A 19769-nucleotide genomic window follows, 5' to 3' on the forward strand; every position below is an offset into this window, starting at 1 on the left:
TATATATATAATATATATAAAAAATATATATATAAATGTTTAGCGTTCTGAAAGAATGAGCAAAAATATACCAAAAAAGGAGGAGTAAAGACTAATGAGGAAAAAACTAGTATTAGCAGACAGATTAAAGAGTACAACTGTATAGGAAGTGATATGGATTGAACTGTACCCTTCTGAAGTCTACAAAGAGAGCTCTCAACAGAAACCAAGTCAATGAGCACCAACATCTTGGATTTCTCAGCCTCAAGAAAAATGAAAAAACAAATTTTAGCTATTTAAGCCAGCCAGTCTATGGCATTTTTTTATGGCAGCCCAAGTAAACTAATACAAGAAGTCTAGCAAATAAAAGGCACTCAAACAGCTATTGATTAATTAAAAGAATATCATCAACCAGTTAAAAGCATGCTACATTCAGATGATAATTTAGATTCTAACAGAGCAAAAGTAGTGAAGAAATATTTAGAAAGTTAATAAGTAAGACCAATAATTTGAGATCAAAGAGTATGGACTTTAATTTAGCTATTAAGGAACCTATTAACTATTATAACAGTTTAAAGGCAGCTCGACTGTAATGCAAGGGATGTGAAATATATCACAATCAGGTTTAAAAGAGAAAGAAGCCGCCAAGATAATCTTGATGGGCCTGACAGACCAGATCGATCAATATAAATCAATAATTAAAGAATAGAACAATATTAATTTAAGACAAACCAACCGAATAATAAAGAGGAAGTGCAGTATAGTCAGTAAAGAGAGTACTGAAGGAAAGTTGTGTTAAGCTGAAATTTTCTAAAAAGAGGCAAAAAAGCAACTAGGAAGGAAACACAAGACATAACTCTAAATCTTAAATTTTAGGAAACAGCTCCAAAAAAAAGATAATAAATATGCTAACAGGCGGGTTTTTTTCCTCCTCAGGCAATACTGGCAATATTAAAGAATTAACTGTTGTAAAACAACTGCCAAGAGAAAGTCACAAAATTTGTGGTTGTACAAAAGACATTAATAGTACAATTTATCTTTTCAATAAACTGACCCTAAAATGAACAGGTAATTTTGGACTAGATGAATGTTGTTGTTATTATTATCATTGTCATTATCATTTCTTCCAATTCCAATCCTTCACATAAAAACTGGTTTGCCCAAGGTACTTTCTAACTCAATTTTCCTATTTTCTGTGACTTACCCGTAGACAGTAAAAATGAAATTGTTCCTGACATTGTTTCCTCAGAACTAGCAAGCTAACTGTATATATTCTCTTCTCCACATAAACTCTTAGTATGCTATTCTTATAGTTATTTAGTTAATGAAAAAGAGGGGTGGGCATTTCCATAAATTCAATGCTTGCTTCGGTGAACCATTAATAACTAAGTAAGGCAACATTATTGCAGTGACTGACATTGGAAACAGGCAGAGATTCAAGACAAAGGAAGTAAGGGACAGATTATAAAAGTTCCTCCCACAAAAAACTCCCTTCCCTTGATTTTTTTTTTATTGCCTACTACATAAACTTTGACATAGTACTTATAACTGCCTAGCATACTGTTCATTTTACTTATTTATTTATTGTAATATTTCTTTGTACCTCACCAGAATGTATATTCTCTCAAAAATTAGAATTTCTGTCATTTATTTACATATCCCCAGCCTAGAATAGTGTCTAGCACACAGTAGCTTATCAATATTACATGAAAGACTTGCCTTTAAAAAGAGTATTCTCCTTTAATAATGTAGGATTCAATGAAGTTCCTCTAGTGTAAAGTAAGGTAAAAACTAGGCAACATATTGTCTACTGAAATATGAATGAGTAGTTTTAAACGACTGACAAAAAAATTTTAGACTAGATTTAAAAAGAAAATAGAAAAAGATATTCAAGCCAGAGAAATCTAGTGAAATTGGGAGAAAATAGGAGGCACAAAGTAATAGAGTAAGCATGAAATTGTAAAGCAAGAAAAAGAGAATAAAAAAATGACAGGAAATTGTAAAATTCTTCAAATGGAACAGTTCTGGCTAACAACCAGATCCAGGAAAGCAGCCTGCTGAAATGAAGACCAGAAGGTCAAGACTGTGCAAAGCAAAGTAGCCAAGAATAATGATGAGGTTCAGATGTGGAAAAGTTGGCTCTAGGAAGGAACTGCTCAGGTCAATAGATGAAAACGAAAGCTAGAGGATGATAATGTGAATGGTACACAGTGTCAGTACAGGGATTTATTTATATATGTGAGTGACAGAGTAATACTCTGTAAGGAGAATAAGGCACAATAAAAATGTGGATACCATCTCTACTTCCACTGCCACTTTTTTTCTCCCGCTAACTGTGATATTATGCTGAATAGGAGAACCAGTATCTTTAAAAAGACAGGCTGCCGAATCTTAAAGGGAAAACTAGTTAATGCCATTGGTTTTTAGTGGAGGAAGAGCTCTGTAGAAAAACTATGGTTCACAATGGAATAACTCAAAGAGGCACATTAGGAAAAGCTAAGCAAAAATTGTTGTTCTGTACTTTTATAAAGTTCAATTCAAGGCAGAAAGATGTTTCCCTGGTCTTTTAGAGATTCCTATGGTGAAAAGGGGATGAGTCTCATCTTTAATAAAGTTACTCCTATATTATAACTACTTTATTTTCTTCCTAGAAAACAAATACTCTTAATTTTGTTTTAGGCTCTAATTCTAATAACTGGAAAGAAATCCCATTTTTAAAATGTGTCATTTTAAACAGAACTATTATTTTATAGGCAACTTCCTAAACTTGAAATGTTTCTGGTTTTCTCTTTCCTCATTTCATTATTACCTCTCTCACTATTAAAGTTTATAATGATAGCTATCTTATAACTTTGCTGACATAGCACAGTGACTTTTTCTTGTTTCCACATAACATCGTAAGTAATCGGATGTTGTAAAAGGTTCTACTGTATCCTTCTATGTAGCCTATTCCATTTTTTGTTGTCTTATGTGCTTTTAAAAAGCAATAACTTTAATTAAATTTTACAGCATTTTATTGCTCTCTACATGAAATTAAGAATATCTAATTTAGTAGATAAAACTGTTTCATAGTAAATATTTTAGCAAAATTTTAATGTCATTATTGACGGCTTATTCAGCCACTTATAAAAATGCTACGGGTATATAATAATAATGTTTTAAATTTACATATCACATACGATTCAGCTAAAAATGGTCAAATAATATAACCCATACATATGGTAAACTATCTGGATAAAATATCTGCTTATAAAATAGAAGTGTCATACTAACAGAGAAGAGCTGCTGTTGTATCTAATGAAAAGTGAATGCAAAACAGAAAGTTTCTATCATGGGGAATGTGGAGCTCTACAGTAAAGATTATCTATACAAGTTAACAGTTAAATTTCAGCTAGCATTTAAAAAAATGTGATCCAAGATAATACTAACTTACACTAAAGAATTAAAGGAAGAAATCAAGGCTATGAGGAAATGAAGGTTATAACTCATACAGATCAAGAAAGGTGGTTCTCAGAATCTATCCTTCTCAAAGACCATTCCATCCCCTAGTATTTGAGACAAAGGCACTACACTTTGATTATCTTAGGGTACAATAAGCCTGGTGTTTCTTTTTAATTCCTTCTCAACTGTCAATAAAGTATGAAAGCCAACTATACAGAGCAGTGCTTTCCAACTTTTTCCTAAGACATACTTTAAAAAATAACATTTATAAGGCAACCAGGAGAGACTAATTTGCTATTAGTTAAGAGGCAACCAGCCTGAAGGCTCCAACCACTTTTATTTATGGCACACAGCTTGGGAAGCTCTAATTTAGAGTATCAAAACAGTAACCTATAAACTGTACCATGAGGGTATGAGGGGCAGGTTATCTCACTTTATTTCTAGAATTTATCTAAGGTACAGGATTCTAAGATGTGACCTACAGACAAATGGATACAGAAACACAGTTTTTGACAAATATCTTTTACATGATTAACTATTACATAGGAACAAAATTAAAATGCAGTTTACTCACCAAGTAGAATTTTAAAGAAAACTATCAACTTGGGAACTTTGTAAATTTATAGATTCAACAGTCACAGAGTTCTTTAAGTTTAGAAAAATTAAAAAACTAAAACACCAAAAATGAATTAAAATAAACCCAACTGATAAATACATAGAGAGACTTGGGATATTAACGATTCCCCCAAAGCAGTCACAATGAAAATGAATATATACTTTAATTCGGTATTGCTTCAGAAGTATCTTGGTCAGAAATCTATTACCCAGCAGAGGGGGCAATTAATCTACTTATTTCAATGTCATTGTCTTATTTATCTTGAAACACACAAGACTTTGCCATTTTCAATTTATAGCCATGCATTATTGCCTCTGTCTTTGATCATACAAGTCCCCAAAATCTAAAATGCTTTATTAGATAGCTAATCTCTATAAAAATGTCAACCTTTCAACAGAATGATTTTCCCTTTTTATCTACACTGAGACATATTTACCATCCCTGTTTCACAAATAACAAGCTCCCTCAAGAAGAAATGGTTAGGTGAAACAACAGGTGTTCTGATTCCTAAGTCAGTGCTTCTATCAGAAGAACATATTTTCTTGTTAGTCTATTATGATTCTAAACCCTAGGATTAGGTTATGGGCTATTTTTTTAAATCCTGTCATAGAGAATAAGTTTGTGATCTTTTTGAATCCCAGGTTCATTCTCACTAGCTTTATGTCCGAGCCATACTCTGAACAACCACCTAATCCATCAGTCTGAGCTGTCTTTGATAACAAGCTTTTTTCTCAAATTCTTTTTCTGCCTTTGACATTTTTCTTCACTTTTTCTATCTTTACTATTAAAAAATGCCTTCACTATTAAAATTTACAATTTCTCCCAGTTCCCAGTTATCATTAGCTCACATGAAATGCATTATACTTTGGATAGATAACTATAAACTCTTTCTCGGAAATCTACGAAGATGTATTTTAAATAAGCATTAGCATATGCCAGCCACCATCTTATCCAAGGCCAGAATCACCTTTAAATATTTAAACTGTTACAGAGGACATATTAAATTTATTATAGGCACTTCTGAATTTAACTGGAGTTCCTTCCTATAATCCTAAAAGCACATTCTGATTAATTGCGATACACTGTCAGGAGTGAATCATAAACTCACAAAAAACTACAGTTAGAAGGTTTTCAAGAGGATTCAGGATAAATCTCCTTTTAACTGAGGCAGGAACTGGGGCAAGTTAGGCAACTTTCTAAATCACTGAAATAATTCAGTAGTAAAAAATATCCAGAAACCAAGAACCAAATTAAAAGTAGGTTTATTAAAAAATGTTCATATATATTAAAGAATTATTTGAAATTTAAAACATATTCAATAGAAATATCATGTATATTAAATAGGCTCACAAACCAGTCTACAAATACATATTTAAAGGAATTCTAGTTATTTTCAAGGGTCTTAAAAGTTTTGGCACTTTTCTCGTTTTTCTTCTAAGTGTATGCTCTCCTTTTACTTGATATAGGAATAACACTAACATTACTCAGCTTTTCAGATATGATTACAGAGTTGTTTTTTTTAGCTCACAAATGAAATACAAGAGAAAATTTTCTACACTAATTAAAAAGTAAATAGCTAACATTACCAAAGGTTAGGTTCAAATTTAAAAGTACATGGATGTAAGAAAACACTCATCTGAATAGAAGATAGTGACAAAAACTAGGCTGGCCACCAGATACTCTTATAAGTCTAGAATAACTAGATTAATAGGAAATGAAGAAAAAGAACCAGAGAACACAGAAATCTAGGGTGACTGTCAGCAAAATGTTTCTGTTTAAGGGTTCAAATGTTTACAGTCTCTGTCGCAACTACTCAACTCTGTCATTGTAGTGTAAAAGCCTCCATAGACAAAATGTAAATGAATAAGCTTGGTGGCTATATTCCAATCGAACTTTATTTATGGATCAAACTTTATTTATGGACACTGACATTTGCATTTCATATAATTTTCACATGTCATACAATTATTACTCTTCTTTATTTTCAATTATTTAAAAGTGCTAAAACCATTCTTAACTCATGGGCCATATGAAAATAGGTGACAGGCCTAGATTTGGCCTGTGGACTATAGCTTGCCAGTCCAGGGAATAGTGGGGAGAAGGGGAAGCAGAGTGTACCTGGTTTGATAACTAGGGGTACTATCCATAAATGTTCTTGCATTAAACCTAACCAGAAAAGCAGCTTCCCTCTAACATGTGTTATATTAATGTCAGTCCCAGTTGCAAAGAAACAGGCTTATTTCACTGTCCTGAAGAGCTCCAGAAACAATCACTGTTCCTGGGCAAAAATCATTCTCATAAATTATGGTCCACTAATTGTAATTTTAAATAGATCATTATTTCTATAGAATCTTAAAATTATAGCAATAAATGCATTATTAATTACCATTTTGTCCCTGAGTCGCTCTCCGCGGATAAAAAAATCAGCACAGCCATTCTCTTCCTGGTGAGGGACTTTGAAGATAGTAACGCAGCTTAGTCCACTCCCTCCAAGTGGTAACCATCCACCACTTGAGTCATCCCGGGTCATCACCACAGCTCGCACTCGTGCATAACTATTACTAAAATAGATGCAAAGATTACAAATTAGCTTTTCCATAAACAAAAACCAGCCAAGCTGTCAGTAAAGACTACATTAGTTAATGGCTGGTAACTATAGTGTTTACTACTTCCATGATAGTCCACAGAAAGTAATCGACTTGAAAGAAGTCAAAACCCACAAACTAAATTTAAAAGGTTAACCTTTATTTTGAGGACTAACCTCACAATAAAAAGCTACAGAACTCTTATTTCAATTCATCATCTGAATAGTTCAAGCACATTTGATTGCTATGAAACAAGTCATGAAAAACCCCAGAGACAAACACTGTCAAATTACACAGGCCATCATCAAACTTGCCTGTATATACTTACCTGCTGCAATATAATCAGGACAAATTACTGCTGTATTTTGGGACATTTAATAGTGACATCTCTAAGTTTCTAACTTTTCTGGAATATATTATAAATAAAATGCTGAAACTCAAATATCCCATTTTTCCATGTCTTCCAACGACTGGGAATCGAAATCACACAAATCATATGAAAGCAAATGTTCTCTTTCAGTAACTTATCAAGCAAGTTAGTGTGTAGAAACCTTTCATACCTTCTTTTTGGCAGACTCCATTCTTAAAGAAACTACATTCTAGTTCCATTCAGAATCATTTCCCAATATTAATCACAATCATTCTTTACAGAAAATCAAAGAAATGTGTCTCATATACTAATGTTCTAGACAACTGACATCTAAGCATTTTTGTTCTAAAACTTTTAATTATTGATGAAACCCTTCCTAAAAATAGTATACCTTGCTGACATCTTAGAAAATTATACTAAATGTAACTTAAATTTGTCTTGGTTATTAGGACTATCAAACAAGGGTCTATGTAATAGTTCTGTGGTACTTAGTATCTCTGTACGTTCCAAGTATTAGGTTGTCAGTTATTCCTCTTGTCATAGTGTTGGTGTGAAATCTCCCCCTTGCTTTTTTACTTTACATATTTACTTTATTGAGGTATATTTTACACACAGTAACATATACTGAACTTAAATACACAATTCAACAAATTCTGGCAAATGTATACATCTGCATAACCAACATAATAATCAAAACATAGAAGATTTTAATGACTTCAAGAAAATTCCCATAAACCTCTTTCCCATCAAACAGGTAACCGTGGTTCTGATTTCTAATATAAACATTAGTTTTGCCTGTTATGAGACTTCATATAAATGGAATCAAACAGAATTACTACTTGCACCCTTTAGGTCTGACTTCTTTCACTAATTATGTTGTTGTATTAGTAGTTCATTCTTTTTTACTGCTAAGTAGTCCTCTCACTGAATAAATATATTACATTTCATTTATTTTTGTACATTAATGTGTATTTGGATTGGTCCTAGTTGTTGACTATTATGAATAACCTGTTATAAACATTCTAGTACTAGTCTTTTTGTAGACAGATGTTTTATTTCTCTTAATTACCTATGAATGGAACTGATGGGTCACATAGTAGTATATTTAACTCTAAACTAATAAACTATTTTCCACAGTAGTTGTACAATTATACATTCCTATCAGTAATGTATGATAGTTTCAGTTGTTCCACATCCACGCCAATATTTGGTATTTTCAAACTTTTAAATTTTATTCATTGTAGTGAGTATGTAGTGGTAACCCACTGTGGTTTTAATGTCCATTTCCCTGATGACTCATGATGTTGAGCATCTTTTCATAACCTTATTGGCCATTTATGTACCATCTTTTTAAGTCTTTTGACCATTTTTTTATTATGCAGTCTTTTATTACTGATTTTTAGAAGTTCTTTGTATATTCTGACACGTCTTCTGTAAGAGAGCTATACACTTTTAAAGCTGTACTGTGCCGTGACTGAGTGAATAGTCTGTCCAACTTTCTTAAGTTGGATCCTGGCTCAACAACTTACTCGCTGTGTGACCTTGAGAAGTTACAGAATCTATCTTTAATAAATGTAAACAATGCCTGATATAATAAACACTATGAAAGTATTAGTTATTATTGCAATGAAGAATTTTAAATTGAAGTAGTTATCATCCTGGTAACTGAAAGTCAAGTAGGACCTAGGAAAAAATAAAATTTACATGATCAACTATAATTCTCTACTATTGGGGTCAAAATAATTCTTTAGGTAGAAGCTCTGAAAGTCTTTAGTTTTATTGGTATATAACCTAAGCTTTTTATTATTCAGTTATTCAGAGGCTCTAATTCTTGTTTGGGCCCAGTTCTTACCAATATTCAACTCAGAACTGGTCAATGAAGGTGTGGGTACATAAAGGGTGGGCTGACATAAGTATCAAACTGGAATCCTCCTGGGATAGGATGGAACAAGTACTTCTACTATAAACATGATATGCATCCCAAGAAGCTGGGGAAGCTTATTACAGTGGGAACCAAGTTGGAGGGATAGAATCAATACTAAATGGTAGTCATTTGGTTTACCAAGAATCTAAGTCTAAGGATACACCAGAAGCATAGCTCATTAACTTAGACATATTAGGTTCAAATTAAATGTCTATGAACTAAACTCATTCATTTAAAGCTCAACACATCTGAAGTTCAGTGAAGTTAAAGTCAGGAAGGTAGAAGTGAGTCAAAATCTAAATTCAAGTTCCCAATTACCATTTAAGTGTCTATTTTACTACAGGATCCTGACTCCTCCTTCTCGTATAATTATGTAGTAAACTGGGAAATGTTAAGAATTTTATACTAGATTCCATAAGACTTAGAAGACCCAAGAAGTAAAATACCCAATTTAGAAGCTCAAGGTATATTTTGACTTCAGAATGTGGGAGTAGTTATCCTCTTTAGGGCACAGATTCTTATTTTGTCATCTTTGAATCTTACTAATTTCCTCATTTACAGTTTGTATGCTTCTCGGGCATATTTTATATTTTAAAAATATTAAAATATGCACACTATTAAAAATATATATTTTAAAACACTTAGTGGTTATTTTAGGATAGTGAAATTAGGTATTTTCCCTTCATTTCTGAGTTTCTTCAAAAATTACTTAGTATTTATGAGTTAAAAGTAATTTAAATACATTAAAAACCCACATTCTAAACTGTGGCTTTACCCAAGATACTGTAAAAATTTTATAATGTTATTTTTAACAGTGTATAAATGTTTTAAACAAAAGTACCCCTAACATAATTCCTCTTACTGCCCCCATCTTCTTTAGTTATTTTACTTTATAAAAATGTGCCACCTAGACGAGATGTACTGTTCTTTCTAGGAAAATCAGATAAAGATTTCTTTACTGGAAGAGTAAGGTTGAGTGATTCACTGTTCACCTTAATACAACAAAAGAGGTTTTAAAGGTGGCCAGTAATTTATACAAACTTTGTTTGAATTTCATGTTTTCAACTGTACCAAATACAAGTTTCCCTTATCTATTCAAGTTGCTCCTTCAAGCTTTAAAGTAGTCCAGAAGCTTAGATAAATCTGTATTCCCCTACACCATAGCCTTCACTAATTTATAATTTAACAACTCAGCTTTCAACTTCATGACCTAAGACTAGACTACTTACCATAAAATTCCTCAAGTTGTTTCAGTAATGGTGGGTTTTTGTTTTTGTTTTTTTGATAGGCCTTCATTCTTGCCAAGGTTAATGTTTTCTTTCAACTGTGTTTTTAATCTCATAACCTCCTTGCCTTCAAATGTCCTTCTCTTTTCCCAAATAAAAGCAGTAACTCTTGTCTAAAACATGCAACCACTCACAAAGACTAATAGCAGCTCTTACAAACTTTGTCATACTCTGCCTTGTAGCATAAAATTTGCACTGATCATCCCTTTCTTAGATGAAAGTGACTTAAGAGCAAGAAATCAAATTGAATTCTTCTATTTAAAGTATTAATAAACTAATTCTCCTGACCATGTAAACAACAGAAGCCTAATTTAATGTGGAAAATAAAGAAAAATAAGATTTACCATTACAGAATTAAAAATCCAAAATCTGTTGAATTTTTACTCTCTGGGTTTCATATTTGCAATCAGTCTCTGACACAGCAGCCACTTAAAATGACAACTTACTCTTACTGCCGAAAAAAAAAAAAAAACCCTCAGAAATTTCACTCTTGAGTTTCTTTAAAATACTTAATTAAAAGGCATTTGTTCCCAGTGATTTATCTAAAGTCAAATGACAGTAATTAGTTCTTTAATATTATTTTCAAAAATACTTCAAGTTCTATTCTTCACTTGGTAATGGACTACATACATAACGACTTTTCAATCTAGCTTACATTCTAATGAAATGAAGAGGCTCTTATAAAATGTTGCTTGGTTTCTTTTATTTTATTCAAAATCTAAATTGTTCCTCAACTGCTCATCTCTCATCTCATTTGAACAATTATACCAAGTATATTCTTTCACCCACAGTAGGGGAATTAGACAACTAATGTAGAAGTCCAGGTGAGAGGTAATGTTGGATTGGATTAGGGTGGTAATAATAGACACAGGAATAGACTGATTTGAATCTATTCTGGAGGACGAAACAAGAGGACTTGTTGATGGGGTTATAACTACAAATAAATATTCTAAGATATCTAAAATTCTTAATAGCAACCATGAGCTTTGTTTTCTAAATTTTCAACTGGTATTTCAATAAAGTTAAGGCAAAAAGAGAACCAAACACAAAAGTAAAATTCTGCCTCATTTATATTGATCCATGTAGTTTCTTTTGAAATAGCAATACTGTGTTATATATGATGTAGAATAACTAACTCTCGAGTTATACTTTATTGCATTTAATGGACAAATGCAAATTATGGTTATAGTTTCAAATTTGCATGTTGGCAAGATATTTCTTATTAAATTAAGGGTATAGTTATAAAAATTTTTACAAGCTCTAATAGTTGCAGCTGTCTACACGGAAACTGGCATTTTTTTTTTAGTTTCTTTATTCCCTTGTAGAACCCTCCTGCTGTTATTACCAAGCCTATTATATATCCACCCAACTGCCTTCTTGCTCTATTCTTTCTTCCTATACTTATCTCAAATTTTCAACTAAGTGTTTGTTCTATTTATCTGCATAAATTCTTTATATTATAGATACTAATTCTTTGCTAGTTATGTGAATTATAAATATCTTCTTCCAATCTGTGGCTTCTTTTACTTTTTTAATGTCGCCTTTGAAGAAAAAAGTTATTTTACCATGGTCAAATATATTTCTTTTCCTTTATGATTTATGCTATTGACTTTTTGTAAGATCTCATACGTACCTATTTTAAACCTTTTACATCCGATTTTTTTTCTTTTTAAAGTGATTTCAGCAAACAGAATACTCTATTTTCTGTGAAACTAAGAAAGTCCCTAAAATCACCTATGTCAGGCAGAGCAAGTATTCATATATTTATACTGAATTATTGCACACACTAGTCCTTTTCCACTGCCCAGAAGTCAAATCCAATTTGGTCTTTGTTTCTCAGCTACATGTGATCTTCTGTTCATGTGATACTCTATTCTCCTGGGCAAAGGCACCAGGTCTTCACAGGTGTTGTATAGTGTGGGTGAACTGAGACCCCGTCTCCATTAATGTCTTCTGGTTTCAAGGGCCCATTCTGCTCAAGCATGGATTTGGAACAGAAAACTTCCCTATCTCACTCCTAAGCGAATCCACGTTCTAAACTTTTCTACCCTTCCATGCTTCCATGCTTTAAAACTTCCAGGTTTGGTTTGTTTTTTTTTTTTAACTTCATTGATATATTTAACAGTTAGTTCAAATAGTGCTCAATTATATCGTCACCAAAAAACTACCAAATTATTACAACAATGTTGATAATATATGTAATTTATATCCTTATCTAAGAAGTTTCCCACCAAAGGAGGGTATTTAATAAAGATTTACACAGCTTGAAAGTTTTAAAAAAAAAAAAAAGGCATAACAAGGAGAGACTGTGGGCAGAGATTACTAAGAAAGTTATTATAACAAATTTTACATAATAAAATATCTTAATAAATATAAATAGTTACATAGATACTTGTTTATAGCACATTGTCTCAACATCAAACCTATCTAATACGAGAAGCCAGGAAATGTAGTCTGTACTTCCCGGTAACATGTACCCATCTAAAAACTGGAACGCTATTACTAAGTTAAGAGAAATGAGCAGGCTCTGTGTCTGAAAGGTAAAAGAAAAAAATTACAAGTAAGGACTTTTAACATCTTGGAATCAAACTGCCCTCAACATGGAGTCCAGAAGTGGTGGGATGGACTCCATGTTGAGGGCAGTTTGATTCCAAGATGTTATCTTTTTCAAAGAAAAAGATAGGAGAGAGTAACAGGAAAAAAAAGGAGAGAAATACAAAGGAAAGTGTTTTAGAAATGTTAAGTTTAAGAACAGTTATAACATTATAAATGACCAACAGGCAATTAGAAATGTATACAAATTTAGGAAACAGATCTGAGAAAAAACTAGAGCAGTATAAATAATTTTGTTGGTTTTGTGTAGTAATGGTTCTTAAATTGAGGTACCAGGGTAATTAATCATTGCTGCTGTTGCAATTGTGACAAAACTATATGAACTATCTTCCCTGAAGAAAAAATACATATGGCTAAAAACTTATATTTGAATACAATTTGGAGGTTTACAGTCCCTTCCAAGGAGTTCACAAACCTGAGATTAAGAACATTTGGTCTAAAGGGCAATGCTGCTCTGCAATAGATTTTTAGTTCTATAATTTATAAATTTATTGAGATGACATTTCCTAGCAAATTAGTTACCTGAATACTAAGTGGAGTTCCATTATCCTCTCTCAAAGAAAATTATTACACTTTCAAAGGAACAAAATATGTTAAGTAACATTAAGAAAATGAAAACAATAGCAAATATAAGGTCAGTTAAAGTGGGTAAAGTGGGAAGGGGAGGCAGAAGAGGAAGTCAGAATAAGAGAAATTTTAAGATACTACGCCGATTGGCTCTGAAAATGGAAGAAGAGTCATGAGATAAGGAATGCAGGCCTCCAGAAGCTGGAAAAAGCAAGGAAACGGATTCTTCCCCAGATCCTCCACTCAGAAAGAATGCAGTCCTTCCAATAAATACCTTGATTTTAGCCCAGTGAGATTATTTGGACTTCTAACCTTCAGACTATAATAGTATCAAACAAAATAACCCAAACTCTCAAAAAACAAAACAAAACAAAACAAAAAAAAACCAAAACAAAACAAAAAAACAAAAGAGGGAGAAAGAAAAAATACTTAGAATCCTTTAAGATTTGTTCAATACAAAAGAATTTATAATATTTCTCCAGAGAGGAATACTTACAGTGACAAAACATCCTATGTTCTCTACAATAATATTTTAAGTAAACATTACCATCCAACTATTAAACATTACTAGAAACTGGATATAAGAGAAGAGGGACACCTTTAATAGAAGTAGTTTATAATTTATAGTTTTCCCCAGTCGTACAGACTTGTTCAAATATAGCCTGGCATCCCAGCCCTCTCCACATACTTCTATAGAACATACCACGAATCACATCATATGCATGTAATTCTTCTAAAGATATTGCCTCATTTTACTAAACTTGAAGCAGTTGCTCTGTGGAAGGGTAGACAGCAAAATAAGGTATTTCCTGGAAAAAAAAAAAAAAGCTAGAAATTCTCATGTTCAATATACAAAAATAGGCATGACTTAAGAGAGGCGATACGAACTCAGAAGACAAACAGGCACAAGAGTCCTCTTGCACCTTAGATGGAGACTTTGAGAAATAAACATCTGCTTGAGAAGGGTTCCTTGGTGGTAAGAGATAAATGATTTTGCCCTTTGAAAGCAGGCATAGGTTTAACAGAGAGTTATTCATATAGACTCCAAGCCGAATTTGTACAATCTCTAAAATGTAATATGTTATCTAGCTTTATTTCTTACTCTTCGGGAAGTCTCTGGTGCCTATCATTGAGTTAGGTACCCTATGTAAATGTAGGAGACTCAAATAATTGATATTTTATGGTTAGCTGTGGTTAATATTCTTAAAGCAAAAATAGGAGATTGTTCCATTTTTCTAATTTAGACTAGGTACATGATATCTTGGTCTGTACCAATATGAAGTTATATGAGAAGTTCCTTTCCACCAGGTAGGAAGAAGGTATAGTAGTCTATTACTCTTGTTTCTTGGGATCTTCAGTAAAATTATATTGCTTGGTCTTACCTGTGCTACCAGAGATATTAATGAAAAAACTGTGGATTCATAACTAAGATGAATATTCTTCTGACTGCTTTGGGGCAATAGCAAGAGCTTCATTGAGAGAGCTCTCTCTAGTGAGGGCACAGACTCACGGAAAGTCAGTTGACACTCCAGAGGTAATTCTTTCATTGTCAACATTATAAGATGGCTTTCACTAAGCAAGCCAACAGAATCCCTCATATTTAGTACCCACAACTTTTCGATATGTTGCTAACTCCTTCTATATGATTCTGTACATGTAACTTTGTTTAGTAGAAGTGAAGAGCACTCACTGTTTCAAAAGCACCTGGAGGCAAGTATTTAGAGTACAGCTTTACTCATGCTGAGAATGTGTATAACATCTTGGCATTTAATGGGAAGGAACAGAGGAATAACAAGGGAAGCTAGCAACCCTGCATGTCTAGGATGCAAATTCTTCAGGGATCAGGTAAATGAGCCAAGGATGCTAAAAAGATATGGAGTCAGAGGCGGTGATCCAAATTAATCTGCGGAATAATCTCCTGAGAAAAAGGAAATACCTTCACATATAGCATTAAAAATCACCAATATCTAAGAGGCCCTTATACAGCCAAAATTGAAAATAAGTCCTAAGAGTATTTCCATAAAATAAGCATTTAATAAATACTTATACAGTTGAATCCAGAAATAAAAAAAAAAATCAGATGAAGCAGGAGAAATGCTCAGTTCCTCTTATAAATATATACCCAAGAGTGCTTTCCAAAAGTAGACAGCACGAGATGTCTTACTTGATCAAATGAGAATCTAGTCAAAATTTAGAAGACTTCAGTGATGTAGGTACATAATTACACAACATTAACCATGTTTCATCCTATACAAGAAAATTTACAGAGTTCCTCTAAAAATGCCACACTACTTAGGGAATAGAAAGTATAATGGCAAATAGCTAATCCTAATTGTGCAATTATAGGACCTTTGAAAATTTTAGATATTTTTCCCTTCCAAATGCAACATAAATGGATTCAATTTTCACTGAAAATGTGATACTCTACTGCAGTGATGTCCCATAGTGATATAATGCAATCCATATATGTAATCTTCAATTTTCTAGTAGTTCCATTAAAAAGTAAAAAGATGCAGATGACAGTGAAAGTTGCTCTAAGGACCTCGCCCTTAACAGAAATACTAAAAACAGAGCAAAAAAATGTCAGGATAAATTCTGTCAGAATTCTAGAAAAACAGTCAAAGGTTTACAGAGACCAAGCAAAGCTAAATTAAAAGGCAACTTAAAAATGGTTGGAAAGCTTTGTGGCACTTTTACTTGTCTTTGGCCTAACCCCACTCCCCACCCTTGCACATCAGCAGTGGTCTTGAATATGACAGACAGGCCTGTATTCTCAGCATGGGATCCTGGTTCCTGATTCTGGAGGGAACAGAACAGACCTTAGTCTCAAAGAGTTCTGTCTAGAGCTATGTGAAGGACCAACACTTGGCACTTGCATTCCTCAAGCACACTGTAAAGCAAACAAAAAACCAGCTATGAACTACCAGTTACTGCTAGGGACAAAATATTACAGAGGCCAACAATAGATGTGCCAAAAGCCTGGAAGAAAAGCTAAGGAGACAGATTCTTTAGAAAATTAGAGCTGATTAAAACTGATCTCATATACTGGGGAATTTAGGAAGCCACATGCATACCCAGGGCAGGACACATGTTCTGAAAAGATCTGAGAAGACCCCAAGTTTTCATCTTGGTTCTGACCTCTAGGCTTAGCAAAAGCAGAAAGTAAGGGGTAAGGCGGAGTTGTAAAAAGCTAAGCACTGAAGCAGTGCCTTGATCCAGAGATAATCTACAAAGATTGAGAGAAGTTTTCCTTTTTCCTTTCCTTCCTTCTCCACCACCCTGCCGCCCCGCCCCCCTGCTTCTGGTATTCAAGGAAATCTCTGTCAAACCATGAGAGGACCACAGGCTAAAGACACTAAGACTCCAGAGACCACACATGGCAAAGAATAAAGACTTCACAAAAAGTTTAGAAAAGTAACTAAACAAACAACTACAGCCCACAACTAGCAACAAAAACAAACCCTGAAGATTGGGAAGTATGTAATTTCCAGAGTTATCACATTATAATATTCAAACTGTTCAGTTTTTAACAAAAATTTATGAAACATGAACATATGGACCAGTCACAGATGAAATTAACAGAAATTGTCCCTGAGGAAGCACAAATACTTTTACTCAACTGACTTAAATATATTCGAAGAAGTAAAGGAAACCAGGAAAACAATGTGTGAATAAGTGAAAAATATCAATAAAGAAATAATAAAAAGGAATCAAACAAATTTTAGAGCTAGTAAGTACAGTAAATGAAATGAAAAATTCACTAGAAGGTTTCAACAGATTTAAGCAGGGAGAAGAATCAGTCAGCTTCAAGACAGATAAACTGAAATGATCCAGTCTGCGTAACAGAAAGAAAAATGAATGAAGAAAAATGAACAGAGTGGAAGAAATCTGTAGGACACTATCAAATATATCAACATCTGTATAATGGAGAGTCACAGAAGGGGAGAAGAGAAAGGGGCAGAGAGTGTATCTGAATAAGGGCCAAAATATTTTCCATATTTGATAAAAGATGTACACATCTACGATTCCATGAAGTTAAACTCCAAAAAAGATAAAGAAATCAAGACAAATAAATAATCGAGTTGCTGAAAGACAAAGAATCTTGAAAGCAGCAAGAGAAAAGCTATTCATATATGAAGGACTCTCAATAAAATGAAGAGCCAATTTCACACAGATAACAATGGAGGCCAGCAGCAGTAAGAGGACATATTTAAAGTGCTAAAAGAAAAAGAACTGTCAACCAAGAACCATACACAGCAAAACTGTCCTTCAAAATGAAGGAGAAATTAAGGCATTCTCAGTTAACTAAAAAGCTGAGGAAGTTTGCCAGTAGTAGATCAGCTCTACAAGAAGTGCTAAAAGGAGAACTTCAGGATAAAATGAAAGAACACTAGACAGTTACTCAAAGACATATGAAGAAATAAAGAACTCTGGTAAGAGGTTACTACAAATATAAAACATTAAGGTATTTTTGGTTTGTAACTTCTTTTTGTTTCCAATAATTATAAATCTATATTAATAGGCTCATTAAAGTATAAAGATGTAATTTGTGACAATAACAACATAAAAGGGAGTGAGAGCTATATAGGAGCAGAGCTTTTATATCCTATTAAGCTAAGTTAGTATCAATTTAAGTTGTTATAAATTTAGGATGTTAATTGTAATCCCCATGGTAACCACTAAGAAAATATCTAAAAATATATAGAGAATAAGAAATTAGAAGGGAATTAAAAATACACTACATAAAAAAAATCAAATACTTAAAAAAGAAATGGAGGAAATAAAGAACAGAAAAGGTATAAAACACAAAAAACAAACAGCGAAATAGTAAAAGTACTTCATTATCAGTAACGACTTTACATGTAAGTAGATTAAACTCTCCAAACAAAAGGCAGAGACTAGCAGAAAGAACTAAAAGGAAATAATCAAGACCCAATTATATACTGTCTATAAGAGATTCGATTTATAACCAACACCACAAAACAGATTGAAAAGGAAAAGATGGAAAAAAAGATACTCCATGAGACAATAACAATAACCAAAAGAGAGCTAGGGTTGTTATATTAATAGCAGAGAAGATAGTTTTACTAAAGGTCAATAAATATTGATAAAAGGGTCAATTAGTCAAGATGGTGTAACAAGTATAAACATATCTGCACCAAACAGCAGAAACCAAACTATAGGAAGTAAAAACTGATAAAACTGAAGGAAGAAAAAGATCTACAATAATAGTTGAACACCTCAATACCACACTTTATTAATAATGAATGTAACATCTATTTTTTTAAAAAATGAAGTACTGAAATACTACAATGTAGAACCTCACAAATATTAGCTAAATCAAAGAAGCCATATCCATAGATCATGATTACATTTATATGAAATATCCCGAATAGGTTAATCTACAGACAGAAAAGAGATTGCCAGGGAACTGGAGATAGGGGTGGGAGTGGGAGGAAAAGGGGAGTAAGTGCGTAACGGATATAATTTTTGGGTTTTTGGAGTGATAAAAATATTTTGGAACTAGAGATGGTGGTTGCACAACAATGTGAATGTATTAAATGCCTAAATTGTACACTTTAAAATGGTTAAATTTGTGAATTTCATTTCAATTTTTTACAAATAACAGGTGAAATTAATATTAATAATATATTTTAATTAACCTAAAATATCCAACATATCATTTAATAATATAAAGTGAGATATTTTACATTTTTTTCATACCAAGTCTTTGAAAATTGGTACACATTTTACATATACAGCACATGTCAATTCTGACTAGTGCTTGATAGTCACATGTAGCTAACAGCTTTCATATTAGACAGAGAAATCTTACAATGATTATAAAAATAAGTTGTCAGGTAAGCATATATTGAAAGAAGATGGTCTAAAAATCTGGAATGTTCACTTGCTATCATACAACACTTGCAGCTAATCCCTAATGCCTTCTCTTTTTTTATAAATTAAGTACCTATCTAAGAAATAAACACATGAATATCCCTACCTTTGATTGTACTTTCTCTCCTGGAATGGTCTTTACAGCTACATAGAAGAATGGCATTTAATTCTCATTCTGGTTTCTAGAGGCTGTAAAGGCTTTTTCTGGTGAATTCAATGTATTTATCACTTATATTTTTCATTAGGCAATTACTACCCTTATGATTCTTCTAATATTTTCTATCTAACTTCAAACTTCTCCCATAGACCACATCTTAAACTTCCCTGTACCACCCATAGTGCCTCATATGCAACAAGGACTTGATGTTCAATACTTACCTTATCTGTTCCATCACAACTTTCTCCCTACTACAACTAATGAACAATATTTCATATGCAGGTAATGATAATACCAAAAAGATGTCTGCTATATCTACTCTCAATGGGTTGT

The 19769-nt window shown here is 32.8% G+C and overlaps 1 protein-coding gene across 1 annotated transcript in view; it reads right to left on the reverse strand.

Annotated features, from left to right (window-relative positions):
* Nucleotides 1-19769, reverse strand: part of SPRED1 (sprouty related EVH1 domain containing 1) — a 102465-nt gene that overhangs the window by 49471 nt on the left and 33225 nt on the right. The window contains exon 2 of the mRNA XM_006920510.3: nt 6423-6597. Within this exon, the coding sequence (XP_006920572.1) occupies nt 6423-6597 (175 nt within the window). The remainder of the gene's footprint in view (nt 1-6422; nt 6598-19769) is intronic.

Source organism: Pteropus alecto, unplaced genomic scaffold (assembly GCF_000325575.1).
Source record: "Pteropus alecto unplaced genomic scaffold, ASM32557v1 scaffold86, whole genome shotgun sequence".
Lineage (NCBI taxonomy): Eukaryota > Metazoa > Chordata > Mammalia > Chiroptera > Pteropodidae > Pteropus > Pteropus alecto.